Genomic DNA, 14,819 nt, shown 5'->3' with positions numbered 1-14,819 from the left:
AAAGAACCCAAGAGGAAGTATCACTTCTTCCTGAGCAAAAAAACTGTAAACATGTTACCTCAGATCATATCCACTTTAGAGAAAAAGTTCCACCCCAGAATCAGTGGTTTATGCAACTTCCAGTAATAGAACTCTATAGCTTTAAAATTCTGAAAGAACATCTACTACATGGTAAATAGCCAGAAAGCATAACACTTCTATTAATTCACACATATGCATGTGGCTTTGCAAGTATTTTAAAATCATTTACACTAGTGTCTGTCCCTTGGAAGAGTAAGCTGTATTTATATGTCTATTTCTTGCCTCAGCCTATTGCACTCAGATTTCTGTGCCTATTCTCTTTTGACTTCTCTGACAAATATTGTAAACAGATGACTAATGACCAAATCCAGTGACTTTTTTTTTTTTAACTTTTAGTTTCCATCATCTCTTTTCAGAATTTAACATGGTTGAAATGCCTCTGCTTTTTTGAAATTCTCTCTGTGCTTTGGCTTCACGAAGCCACACTCACCTGGTTTTCTTACATCTGCTTTCTTACATCTCTGACTGTTTCTTCTTGGTACGTTTCATCTTTCCTCTTTTCATTAGCTGTCCCTAAATGCTGGGGGTCTGCAGGGTACTTCCTTTGGCTCTCTTCTCATTCCACAAACTCTCCATGGTGTATCTCATCCTCTCCATTGCCTTCAATGAGCAGACATACGATTAAATGAGTCTCAAATTTTCTCTTTCCCCCTGACCTCTTTCTATGGCTTCTGACATGTATCTGTCTCCAGTTATCAACAGAACATCTCCATCTGGCTGTCCCAGAGACACTTAAAAATCATTATGTCCCATTTGAATTTAATCCCTTTTCTTCTCAGCTTATTCTTTCTCCTTCATTCTGATCTTGGTGAATGGCGCCCCCTCACAACCTGGAAACCTGGAAGCTAGCTTAGATTTTTCTTTTTCCTTAGCCAAATGCCCTCCACATATCCGATCAAGTGTCCAAGTCCTATGGATTCTACTTGAACATTTTTTGGCCTCTGCTGTCCATTCTCCTTACTCCCAGCTTCTCACACCTTGACTCCTGCCATAGTATCCTAAGCAATCTCCTGGCCTTCACTCTTTATCAGTCAAGTTGCTTTTATTCCCTTATAAAACTTCTCTGGGGGCTTTTCATGCAAACTCCACTGCATCATGTGTCACATTCAGCCCACCTTTGCCTCTTCTTTCCTTCCACACTTTCTTTCCTGGTCACATGGCTCCATGCTGTTGTGAACCTTTTCCTGAGCTGCTGACTGCAGAGCCCTTCACCAACCACGTGTGCAGAAGTAGAATTGCCCAGTCCTGTGTCTTCACTTGTATCCATTACCCTGATAGGTTTTAATGAACTTATTTGTTTACATGCATTATTCATTCTGTATCTCCGGCATCTCATAGTTTGTATTTAAAACCATTTTTTTTTTGCATTAACATCAATATCAACAGATATTTATCAAGCACTTCCTCAAATGGGAAAATGAGAACTACCTTCAATGTCTTTGACATTGTCTCCAAGTGCTCTGTCTCTAGCATGTAATAAATCTTTTCTGACTGAAAATTGATGTGATCCCTGGTTGCACATATTGCTGGTTTCCACTCCAATGAGTCTGTATGTTCTTTGAAAAGACAATGTCATTATGCCTTACTTGAATTAAATTGACTTGATCTCTACAACCATCCCATAAAATAGGTACTATTATCATCATCATCGTCATCATAATCCTCCTCCTCCTCAGCATCATCCCCCCCATATTATATGTAGTGGGGAAATGCAATGGTGGCCTCTAAGGATACAACCTAGCGGGCTATCCCAGAGGTCCTGGAACTGAAATGCTCATAAACCAAATTAAGATGCTCAAATCATTTAGTTTGTTAAATCTACTTAAAACATACAGTGAGAAGCAAGAGGAAAGAGACGAGGTAGGTTAAGACATTTAGTGAAAGCAGGTAGAATGACCACACTATTTGTGGGTCACTCAAGTCTCCTATATCCTGACTCTTTGCCTCAACTGCCTATACCACAGATTGTGTGGTTATAAGAACCAGAGTTGAGGGCAAACAAGAAAGTTCGGAGATGGAAGGTTCATGGTCCCAAAATGCTTGTTCTACTGAAGAGATGAAAAGGCAAGTATACATGGCCACAGCTATAGCTCGGTGATGACTTGGTGAGCAGCAGTGCATGCCTTAACCACAGGATAAGTGGGCTAGAATGGGTTGATACCAGTGGATGGCCAATTTGAGGTAGATAAAGCTGAACCATGCTTTATGAACATTTAAGGTTTTGCTTTCCATCGCTTTCTATCTACAAATGAACACTCTCATTTGTTTCATCAGTTTAATCTACATTTAACACATAAGTGTCTATTTATTCTATGTTTAACGTGTCCTATAGGTTAAAGATGTACTTACTATCTATTCTTAACATTTCTTATGAATTTCATCCATCCCATTGTTTTTCTTGTTCTTTAAAGCAGAGTCTAAAATTCTTAAAGCAGAATCTAAAATTCTTAAAGCATACAGAAAACACATATTATGTTATGGATGAAGCACATTTCTGAGGTACAGGGCCATTAAACCACTTGCCTAAGATCCTCACATTTAGTGCATGGCAGAGACAGGGTTTCAAATATAGGAAATCTAGCTCTAGAGCCCACTTTTAAATCACCATCCTATCTTGATTCCTAATTTGCCTGAAAAAACACAGCTAGCAAGTCTAACTGCAAGCCCAATGCTCTTTCCTCTAACTACTCTTCATGTATAAGTACCCTTGGGGCAGATCTGTCTTTTTCTTCTCTGCATTCTTACCACCAAGCATAGGACCTGTTGATCAAGAGAATACCTTATGTTACATTTCTATTTTTGTTTTGGGTTAAGTTTAAATGGCCTGAGTGATTCCAATTTAACATTTAAGAAAATTTAACCTTTTGTATTTAAAGTTACACTGTCTTCCTTATCTGATTTTAAACTGAATTAACCTAAAGAGATCCAGTTGCTAGAGAGCAAAAGATAAGGATCCATGAACTGAGATCTAGCTCTGATTGTGAAATTGACCTATTCAAAGAGATTAAGTTGTTTCTCTATGCTTCATTTTCTCCAGTAGGAAAATAGCCCTAGTAATTCTTATCTATCCCCTTCACCAGGAACTGTTCCATCTACTATTTTTCCTATCACTAGCATGTCATTAAAAAAAATAATGGTTGGGAATTCCCTGGAGGTCCAGTGGTTAGGACTCCAGGCTCTCACTGCTGAGGTCTCAGGTTCAATCCCTGGTCAGGGAACTAAGATACCACAAGCCGCGTGGCATGACCAAAAAAACCAAAAAGGTTTCTGCATTATGGATTAGTAATTATAAAATATGTAACAAAATCTATCTATATATTCATAAAATTAACTATACACATATTAACAAGATTAAAAAAACAAATGTTTATAACCTTTTAAAGTAACATTTTATGCCACATTTGGACATGCTTAAAAATCTGCAATTTGCTGAGTATTCTACAGTTTTTCTCGTCCACTTGACTTTTCTGAAAGAAAAAAAATTAACAGCCTCCTGGAAGAAGCTAAGATGAATTACATGCTCTTAAAATTATATATATATATGTATATATATATATATATCTATATATATACACACACACACACACAATGTTTTCTCTAGGAAGTTGGCAATAATCACAATGTATACAAAACCATTTAGAACTCAGCACAGTGGTTGTTTAACCCTGGCTGCCCATTAGAATTACATGGGAAACAAAAACAAAACAAAAAAACCAATGCTCCAGCCCTATATCAAACCATTTAAGTCAGAATCTCTAGGAATGGAATGTGAGCAGCTGTATTTTTAAGAGCTCCGCAGACATTCTACTAAATACTTGACCAGCCCTCTTCAAAACTGTCAAGTCATCATAAACAAGAAAAGTCTGAGAAACTGTCACAGACCAGAGGAGGCAAAGGAGACATGATGACTAAATGTAATATGGTATCCAAAGTGGGATCCTGGAATAGAAAAAGGGTATTAGGGGAAAACTACGGAAATCTGAATAAATTGTGGAGTTAACAGTAATATACCAATGTAGGTTCCTTCGTTGTGACATGTGTACTGTGGTAATGTTGTTAACAATGGGAAACTGGGTGAGGAGTATATGGGAACTCTCTGTACTATCTTTGTAACTTTTACATAAATCTAAATATATTCTAAAATAGTTTACTTAAAAAAATCTATCTAATATGGAGCCAGGGTTGAGAATCACTTACATAGATTCCACTTATGTTTTACCAGAAAACGAAAGGATCCTGTGAAATGTTGAGCCCAAGTGCCAATTCCAGCATGTACGGTCCTAAAGTCCTGACCCCTAGAAACAGAGGGCTGCTGCATTAGAACCGGTTACATTTCTAGAGGCACCTCCAGGGAGACACAAATGGACTAATTGCAATAAACGTAACTGGAATAATCACAATCCTGATAATTAATTGCTTCCAAGATACAAAAATTCAAGAATGACTGCTTAGTAAAGGAGAAAAAACTACTCACAACCCATTTTTTATTTTAGAAAGCTTTCATTTTGATATATATGAGACGTATATATATCTGGATTCAATATAATGTCTTCATTATGGTATCCTAGTGGTTTGAGAAAATTACGACTGATTTATCTTTACTAAGAGCTGTTAGTTCGCTTCTTATCTGTAAAGGAGAGTTAGACCTGATCAGAAAGTTCTTCAATATTGAGTTAACTTTTCCTCTCCTGCCTCTCTCACTGTGGTAGGAAGAAGGCAAGGAAAAAATATCCCCTAGTCCTCCATAATGAAGTCAACCTGGACTTAGCAGCTTGGTCACACTTCTCTTTTCCTAACCATTAAAGATATTTGTCATCTGTGTAAATCTCTAGAGGAAAGTCAGCATTGTACCTGAAGAAATCACTCTGCACAAGTAAACACTTGACAAACAACAAGTGCGTGGAGATGGTGTTTCAAAACCTCCTTAAAAAAATTTTTTTTTCGTACGTTATTTTGTTTGGCAAAAATGTCACCGATTTATAATCCAGAACCCCTAGGCATCGTGGAATTAACAACTGGTATTAACAGTTTGTAGTCATCTGGATCACAATCCAGCTCCCTTACTCCACGCCACACTAGGTTAATAATTTATCTGAGCTCATCTCAGTTTCTTATCTGTAAAACGAACGGTTTGGACTAAGCAATCCTCAATGTACCTTTTCATTCGGACACCGAGATTGGGTGAGAGGGATTTAGAGAAACAGACTGGGAGTTTTAGGATTTAGGTCTTTGGGTTCTGGTGGGCGAGATGGTATTGGAGAAACTGTTCTCATGTTTGTGCTTCTAAAGTCGGAGGGATAAGTGATAAGGGTAAGAATGCCTGAAGGGTAAGAGTATGACAGCGACCGGCCAGACGGTCAACTCTCGGGATTTTTCTGGGACTGGCAGCGTATGCGGAGAGTTCGGTTGCCAGACAACCGGTCCTCCTCTGGGTGGGTGGAGGACCCCAGCTGGAGGTGTCTAAGTCACTGCCTCTTACTGTAGCCACGGTTCCGTCTTCTAGAAAATTAATGAAATATGTAGCCTTTAAAAGTATACAATTTTTAAAGCCAAGGTTTGGCAGTCCTATAGCTGAGTTCTACTCGAGGTGGGTTTTCTTTTTCTTATTCTCAGGCGCGATGCAGGGCGCCTCTCTGGCAAGGCCCCTGCCCCCGCGCGTTGCCGGGCAGGGCTGGAGACCGCCTGCTCCTCGCCCCCCGCCTTCCCTGAGCCGTGCCCTGGTGTTTCGCTGCCGGCTCTCTGCCGCCATGGGCTCGGAGATGGAGCCGCTGCTCCTGGCCTGGAGCTATTTTAGGCGCAGGAAGTTCCAGCTCTGCGCCGATCTGTGCACGCAGATGCTGGAGAAGTCCCCTTATGACCAGGTACAGGCCGGACCCCGTCAGACCTGTGGATCCCGGCAATAAGGCTGAGGGCTCTGGGGGATTCCCAGGTCCCTGGGAGGGGTCTCTAGGGAAAAAGGCGCAGGGCGAGATTGACCTTGTGGTCAGCACAGGCACCTGGAGCGAGACCCCCTGGAGCCTTGGCCGGTGGGTCCTTGCCCGCGGGACCCACGAGTGCTGTGCCACGACCGCCCCCTCCTCAAACTTCAGCAGCCCCTTTCCTTCAAACGTCGCTTAAAGGAACAATTTGGTGACGAACTTTGTTAGTTCCTTTATACTTGCATGTGGATGGACTCTTAAGCTCGCTGCACGTACGGTATTGATTTCTAAAACCATTATGTATAAACATAAAGATCTGTAACTTCCCACTCCCTGTTGAAATAGCTGCCTTTTTTTCTTTTGGATCAAACGTGTAATCCTTCTGGTTCATCTTAAGACTGTTGTCCAAGCGTGGGGAGCCTTTGATGCTGGGGCTTGAGTGCAACTTGAGGCAAATAATGCAAATTAGAGGAATGAGAATCTAGGAGAGGAAAAGATACATTCCTTATTAGGAGGGAGGGATGGGAAAAAAGTTCCTGTAAAAGAAGGAAAGATGGCATTGATTATAGTAGTTTATTTAGGGTTTCTTAAATAAAGTATAATATTAAATAAAGTGAGTGAAAAGCCTTGTATGCTAGGTATAAGAGAGGTACAACTCTGGTGGTCAGGTAGATCCTGGAAGAGACAAAAAAGGAGAAAAAGGGAGAGCAGAGCTCTGGTAGTTTATCAGTACGTCTATTAAATGCAGAACGTACCCATGTAGTTATAGTTTCCCAGCTTTTCCTCTAGTGGTGTTGCCTTGGAGATGTTAGAAAAAAAAGGAAAATTGAGGGGGAGTTCCGTAAACTGAGGCGTGAAAACTGTCACTAGGCTCTGCCTTAGCGCCCAGCAAATGGATTGAGGATAACCTATTAAAGTGAATCTTTTGGCCTTCAGATAGATAGCACATCTCCCACAGAGCAATCTGTGTTAGTAGGAATGCTAAACTAGGTTGTGCTTGTGTTAGGTCACATTGGTTAATAGGACTGCATTTCCATAGACAAGCACGCTTCCAAGTATGTTTCCTGGCATTGTAGTCCCACAAATGCTGCTTAAAAAAAAAAAAAAAAAAAAGGATTCCACCCTCCAATATGTTTGGGAACCACGACAAAATATGGACCCCTTTACATTTGTACAACCAAAGTTTGTTACAAACCAGTGATGTACCAGACATTGTTCTATTTTTCCACTGAGTTAGGATAGTTTCCATTCTGTGTTCCAAAGAACAACAGTCCCAAGAGTGCTCAGTGAAAGAAAGTTTCCTCATTAAATGCATTTGGGAAATGTATATTCCCTACTTAGAGATTCGTACTAAAGGTTCTGAGGAGTTCTGCAGAAAGAAACTTTGCCTAATTTTGATGAATACAATAGTTCTGAAACTTACTTGATCACCGATTCCTTTTTTGGCAGTGGGCGAGGCTCAGATATCTGATGTTATCATCCTAGGGAGATGTTGTCACATTAGGAAATGTGTTATAGGCAAAGCAGCAGTGTTTTTATTAATGGTTAAAACCTTATTTAAACCATTTTTAACCATTGAAGTATAGTTAATTTACAATGTTGTGTTAGTTTCAGGTGTATACAGCGAAGCAATTCAGTTATACATACATATATCCTTTTTCAGGTTTTCTATTATAGGTTATTACAAGATATTGAATATAGTTCCCTGTGCTATACAGTAGGTCCTTGTTGGTTATCTATTTTATATATAGTAGTGTGTATATGTTAATCCCAAACTGCTGATCTATCCACCACCCCCCCGCCCCGCACCCTGCTATCCCCTTTGGTAACCATAGTTTGTTTTCCGTGTCTCTAATCTTAATGACGTAATCATAGTGACATTCAGTACTGCAATTCAGGTTTAGTTTGTGCTAGGCACTGTGATCAGGACTTCACAGTGTTCAGTGACCTTTTATTGAGTGCTTACTACTTGCCAGGGATAAATTCTATAAATTATGTGTATTTCTTTGCTTAGAATAACCTTGCAAAGTATGTAACAAAGGTAACAGGTAACATTTATTGAGTATTTACTCTGTGTCAGGCTTGATTCAGAGGGTTTTATATGTTATCTCATTTAATCCTCAGCTATTTTAGGAAGTTGGTACTATTTCCCCCATTTTACAGATAGAGCACACTGAGGCACATGGTGAAGTAATTTGTCCAAAGGTACAAAGCTGGTAAGCCCATTCCCTTTGTCTATCCTGTGCTGCTTCTTTGGTGCTTATGTAGCCTAATTTTTCAAAACTCTGTGTTTCTGAACTTTTTCCAGTACATTTTCCCATTTGCTGTTCCTTTTTCAAGATTTTTAGCTAAATGGGAATTTGACATATCTGTGTACATGGATTAAAGGCTCTGAGAAGTCCTGAAGGAAGGTAACCTGCCTAATTTTGATTAAGGCAGTATTCTGAAACTTACTTGACCACTGACTGATTCCTTTTTTGGGGAAGAGGTACAAATTTATCCTGGGGAGACGTTGTCACTTTGGGAACTGCATAGGCAAAGCATCAGCGGTTCTATTAATGGTTAAGAAGGAGCTGTAGCGGAGATCTTGACCCCTTTCCTTGTACCTAGGGAGAACAGGGTGAACAAATTAAGAACTTCGTTTAAAGTCTCCAAAATTAACAGCTAAACAAGTTAGTAACTTGGATCTTTTTATTTGGCCTCTTATATAGTTCCCTTTAGGCCTTGCTGGCCCTCTTGGAAAATTAAGACTTGTTACAAGGAATGTTTAGTGGATCTGACTTTGATAATGGTAGTGAAGAATAAAAGATAAAGGATCATACTGGGAAATATTGCTGTTGTCATTGGTTAACCATCTGACATGGTTAAGATCATTATGGCAGCAGATCTTGTTAAATCCTGGCTTATTCCACTGTCCTATTTATTGTGGATTTGAAATAATACTTCATAATGTGATACATAATTAATTTTAATATCCTAGAAATGTTTTTTAAAATGTAATTCTTTGTTACTGTTTTATTGTTATAAGCAGGGGTTGATATGTTTAGCTCCTACAAGTATCAAAAGCTGCTGAGGAGAATCTGTACCAGATCTAGAAGAAATTTATGACATTTTTTTCCCTTTCTAATCCTTTTTATTTGTTATGCTGAGATAGTTTCTTTAAGGAGGAACTATATATATTGTCAGAATGACGAGTAGCACTTCACCAGGAACAGAAGTTTTAACTTGATGTTATCTTACCAAACTGGCCTTTGGATGCCTGGATAGGGCCTCTGAAAAGTTTACATGGTTCACTCCTTTTAATTATTCTTTGATCCAGCCTTTAAACACTGTGCTTTTCTCTGTATGCTTCTCTTAGCACCAATTTGTGCATTTTGTATCCAATTGTTATTTCATTTTGGAAATATTTTCCAGTATGATTTCCCCAAGCTTAGAGAAATCCTGCTTTTTTCTGAATTAATTAAAAAGAATTTAAATATTTATGTTAGAGTGCTGATGCATTTAATGAGGAGCTTTAGGAAGCTTTAGGAGGTTCCTTTGATTAAAAGCTTGAAAATTCTCATTCTTTCTCTTAGAATATGAGTCCAGGATGGCAGATCTGTATGGAATGGCACAGAATCTGGCACACAGGTGCCGTCGTTATGTATTTTGTTGAATGAGTGCCTTGATCATATTCATATATGCATCTGGATGGTGTTATTTATGTGTGCCAGCTTTCCCTCTGTTTATGGAGATCACCCTAATTGCCTGGTGGTCTTTGTTTCTCCCTGCTCCCCCATCCTAATTCTCAGCACCATAGGTTCTTATATGTATTCACCTTTTCATACAAATGTAATTGTATTATGGACATTCTTAATTCATTTCTTATTTCGAGGGTCAGTTTTTTTTTTTTTAATCAGTTGAGCAAATTCTTCCTGGATCCCTCCAGGAGAGTATTTCTGATAGTCATTATCATCATTTGTATTTCTTCACAACGCTCTTGTTTCAGTGGAGGAAGTTAAATGGAGAGACTAGCAATCTATGAGAAGCTAACGGTAATATGATCAGAGCAGAGGCAGGTGGTCCTCAGCCCCTGCGGTTTCCCTGGCTTATCTTCATGTACCCCTTTAGCCTCATGGGCTTTTTTTTGAGGCTTCTACATTTTAAAGCAGAATATTTTTCCTCTGCAGCTTCTTGAATTACCATTCCTGTGCCACGCAACTGATTTTATTACAAATGAGTGACTTTGAAGCAGTGCCTGGACACATGGAAGAGAAAGGAAATTAAAATATTTCTCCTGAGTGCCAAATGGATTCATTTTTGCTCTTGATTTTTTTTTTTCTAGAACAAAAATAGCTTTTGTTTTTTATGTTAATATTCACTTTGGGTTTTGCTTATTTTTCTCCCAGATGAGGAGAACCTCTCTAAAGTGATTTGCTATTTGCTAATCTTTTTATAAGCTGGTCCAGGGAGCTTCAAAAAGACATTTCGGTGGTGATACATTGACCTTTTGGAATGAAGCCCACCTCTAAGACTATTTCTTCTACATTTAGTTCTCCTTTAAGAGATACCATTTTGGTATAGTATCATCAAAAATATTTAACTAGTGCCTTTTATTTTCTATTAGGACATGTGGATTTTATTTAGTTTTGATTCTTGCCAAAGTCAGAGTAGTCAGGTTGGCCGGAGAGGTATGATATACTATGGACCAGCTTGTTTCCTTAGAGTAAAACAATTTTATTTGGATATGGAAGGACTGAAGGGTAGGTTGAAGATAATAACATGATGTTTGGGATGGGTTCCTGAAAAAGATGGATTCTGAGCTGCTTTTCCCAGATGCAGAATGGTGTGAAACAGAGGGCAGGGTCTGTAAGCATGAAGGACATTAAAGTTCTGATCAGTTAAGAATAAAGAAGGATAACTGGTTAATTCATTGTAGTTTGCCCATTTGACAAAAGACAGTAGGAACAATCAATTCATAGAGAAGTGTTGTCTTTTTTCAAAGTTTTCTCTAAATCGTGAGAAGTGGTTAAAAGTTATAAGACATAAAAGAGAGAAATGCAAAATGGCCTTCCATGCAGCAACGTGACCTAGAGGGAATGCTTGCTTTTACAGCTCATGCCGGTCATCCTGATTAGTTGCTTAATCTGATTACTGTTCTTTGTGTTCCATATGTCAGATTCATGGCTTTAAAAGCAGCCCCGATTTTAGCTCCAGTATAATTCAACAGTTCATAAAACATAGAGGCAGTTTTTTTTTTTTTTTAAAGTTAATATACTTTTCTTAATGGGGTAGATTTCTGATAGATTTTTAAATTGTTAAAATCTGTGATTCTGGGAGTGGGAGGGTTAGCTGTTTATCAGAATGGGGGTAATTCACATTTTTCTTCCCACCCCCAATCTCTGCTTATAATGAGAGATGTTGCAGAGAGGAGGGGGTTATTACTGTCAATGGTTTGAAGGTGCAGAAAAGGCTGAAATTCAGCAACGTGAACTGCTCTGCAGAGTACAGAATCAAAAGAATGCCTGGTAATAAGTCTCCATGGCCCCAATGAGGAAATAAATAAGATAATCATACAGAAAGATGTTTATTTGGCTTGGATCACCAGATCATTGTCTCAACCAACTACTAACATACAGCTCACTGGGGACCCCTGCTTCTCTACCTTTCATCTTACCTGCCTGGTAAGTCGTAAGTGCGATCCTGCGGGGCAGGATGAGACACAGAGAGCATGAAGGTGTTCGCTGGTGAACAGAGCGCTCTGAGGCTGAGCTGCCGGGGTCAGTTTGGGCCACTGGAGGAATCTCCCTGCCCTTGGCCGACTAACAAGCATCCAGCGTTTACTTACTCTCCGTGGCTCTGTCTCCTTTAACTATGTTCCTTTTCAAACGCTGTCTACAATCACCTCTGGTAAACTTTTTTACCTGTTTCTATATGGAACTTATCTTGTATCTCTCTTACACTTTACCCTTCAATCCTGCCCTACTATGCATCCAACTCATTTTTTTTAATCTCCAAGGTGGACTGGCAAGAAAGAGCTTCTTTGTGTGACCTTGAGCAAATTACATGACATCTCTGAATTTGTTTCCTGATCTGTAAAATGGATAATAACACTTACCTGCCTCCCTGAAATGGTTGTTGTGGGACTCAAATGAGATAATGGGGGGTCATTTAGACACGTATACAAATAAATAGAAGAAAGAATAGAAGGGGTTATTTCTTCTGTCATCTCATTGCCTGTATCAGTGTATTTCTCTAAATATGGGTGGTGGGATCTAGGAAATCTGTTCTTTTTCCAGCTCTTTCTTCTGCACACTGGCATTGAAAACCTCCAATTACTGTGTCTTCTTAGTTGCTGTTTTGTGTTCTGTTCAGCTGATTGCCAAGTATTCTCTAACTCCCACCCCCTAGGGCTCTCACTTTCTAGCTTAGTTTAGCCTTTTCCTCTCTTGTTGCTACTGTGTGTCATGCGAAAGAAATTGCTTATCCTTGCTTGGTGACCAGATGGTTTACACATTGCTTGCACACATAATATATTCTTAAAAAAATATTTCGGGTATTTTTTTTTTGGATTTTAGAGCTGTAGAAAGCAAGGAAAGCAAGGATTTTTTTTTCTTTCCTTTTTCTGTTTCTTAGTAGCTTTCCCAGTAAAACATGCTGCAGATTGAGTGTTCAGAGGCTGCTGACTGTAGACGTGAAAGTGTAGATCTTTTATAAATAAATTTGTTATAAATCTGTTTTTTTAACCAATGCATTTCTATTTAATTTTGGACAGAAAAAAACCCTGAGTTTATCAGCACCTGGCCCTGATATATATTACATAGTCTATTTACAAAAATTTCTCGGAAGACATTGCAGTCAGAATTAATTTCTTATCTTTAGCCACTGATCCCATTATGTTTATGGGGAATAGAAGGGTTTATAGTATGTGGATTTTCCTCCTCCTCCTCAAGTGATTAAAGTCTGAATGCTTTAACCACCATGAACTTGTTTTTGAATATAAAAATAGCTTCCTTGGTATAGTTATAAAATTATTTTTAATTCCTGAAATACTGTGAATTCATTAAATATGTAAAGATCTCTTCTCTGTGCTCTAAATGAGGTTAGAGTAATTAGAATTTTCTGATCACAGAAAATTTAGCACTCTTCAGTGGATAGGGTGTTACCTTTACAGAACTTGTGAGGGCACTTTTGGGGAAAGATTAAAGTTCATGTTTGGGTTTTTATTGAATGAGTTTGAGTCCACCTACAAATACTTGGTTGGTCATTAAGACTTTTAATTTTAGGAACTGTATTATCCTAAAAATGTTTACTACCTTCTTAATGCTTTCCAGGAACCAGATCCAGAATTGCCAGTGTCTCAGGTAAAGGTTTAGCTGCAACCTTTAGTTTAGAGAATAGTTTAATTACTATTGCTTAGTTGTTGCTATAGATTAGAAAATTAGCTGCCTATCTACTTGTGCTGTTATAAAATTAGCTATATCTACCAGGAATTCTGTACCTTCTTATAGAACTATAAACTATTATATTTCCAATACTTTGTGTCTATGGATGTAAAACTAGGGCACTCTACTCATTAAGACTTGTAGCTTAAATAGAAATGACCAATATTGACCTAGAAGATGAGAAAAATAAAGGCGGAGGCAAGGGGAGTCAGAGGCTTAGAAAGGGAGCCAAGATGTCAGGAGTGTCTGAAAAGACTGTGATGGATTGAATCATACGTCTTGAGTAAAGAGTAGGCCGACTCTGCTTGGGAAGGTCTTGTTTTTAGAGAGAGGTGCCTGCCACTGTGAGGAAGAAGAGACTTGGCCAGACAGCCACATCTACCAAATGAACTTTGTTAGAAATGGGAGGTGGCCAGAGAGACCTGCTAACTGGATGAGACAGTAGATGAGTGGGAAGGGAACCCAGGAAGAGGAGGTCTGGTTAGGGGGCCTCCTGGCCAGTGAAGCTTTTAGCCCAAGAGGGTTTCCAGTAAGTCTGGGAATAAGGAGAAGGGGTGAGAGAGCTGTAAATCAGAGAACTTAAATATTGCCAGGGGTTTGCCCTGCCAAGCAAGAGTGAATTTTAAGTGTTTTTTAGATAAATAAACAATTTGAACCTCATGGGGTTTACATGCGTAATTATCAAACCTTTTAGAAGAAAGTAGTATACAAAATACTCTGATGGAGGCCTGTGTAGTTTCAAGCAAACATGGTGAATAGGTTAAAATGTAGTACTGTGTTCTTTAAAAGGATGACATTTGTCATTGGAATGTTCATAATCATGATTTCCAAATTGATAGAGGGTGCAAAACTATTTTTTGTATAATACATGTACGAGTCATAAGAATCACCTAAGGTATAAATAGAGTAAGTAATGTGCCTTTTGTTTTCAGTAATTTTGGAAGATTTTGATTAAAGTTAAAATTAAATTAAAACATCAATAATTTGCATTGTTGGTATGGTTTGAAAACTTTCAATGGTATTTGAAAGTTTCAAACCAGCATAGGGACTTCATGAAGGACCTGTATTTGATATTTCCTGCTCTGTTACTCTAGACTTAATTGGATAGTGATCTAAAAGAATCAGAAGGGAACAAGGCTGACTGGATTCTTTTGAACTCACTATTCACACTTTTTGCCTTTCCTCTTTTGCAGGTTTTTATCACTGCAAAATAAATGAGGCTTTACAATAACAATTCAACATTTTGTGCCTAAATTTTCATTTTCATAGAGTAGGCAGAGTGTCAAATGTTACTGATTCTCATGATGTCTAAATCAGGTTAGACAGACTGTTCTTTTGGTAGCTTTATTCTAAGAATAACTTAGTAAAATTGTTTCTTACATGCCTTAAAAGGCCT

General features: G+C 38.6%; 1 protein-coding gene across 1 annotated transcript in view; it reads left to right on the top strand.

The window, feature by feature from the left end:
- The first annotated feature begins 5,727 nt into the window (after positions 1-5,727).
- The window catches only part of TTC8 (tetratricopeptide repeat domain 8), a 47,965-nt gene continuing 38,873 nt past the window's right edge, over positions 5,728-14,819 (top strand). Inside the window, exon 1 of the mRNA XM_068556346.1 lies at positions 5,728-5,942. Coding sequence (XP_068412447.1) covers positions 5,829-5,942 — 114 coding nt within the window. The 5' untranslated portion in view covers positions 5,728-5,828. The remainder of the gene's footprint in view (positions 5,943-14,819) is intronic.

This window comes from Eschrichtius robustus, chromosome 1 (genome assembly GCF_028021215.1).
Source record: "Eschrichtius robustus isolate mEscRob2 chromosome 1, mEscRob2.pri, whole genome shotgun sequence".
NCBI classification, from domain to species: domain Eukaryota; kingdom Metazoa; phylum Chordata; class Mammalia; order Artiodactyla; family Eschrichtiidae; genus Eschrichtius; species Eschrichtius robustus.
Note: the sequence above shows the minus strand (reverse complement) of the source record. Positions and strands in the feature narration are given on the sequence as shown.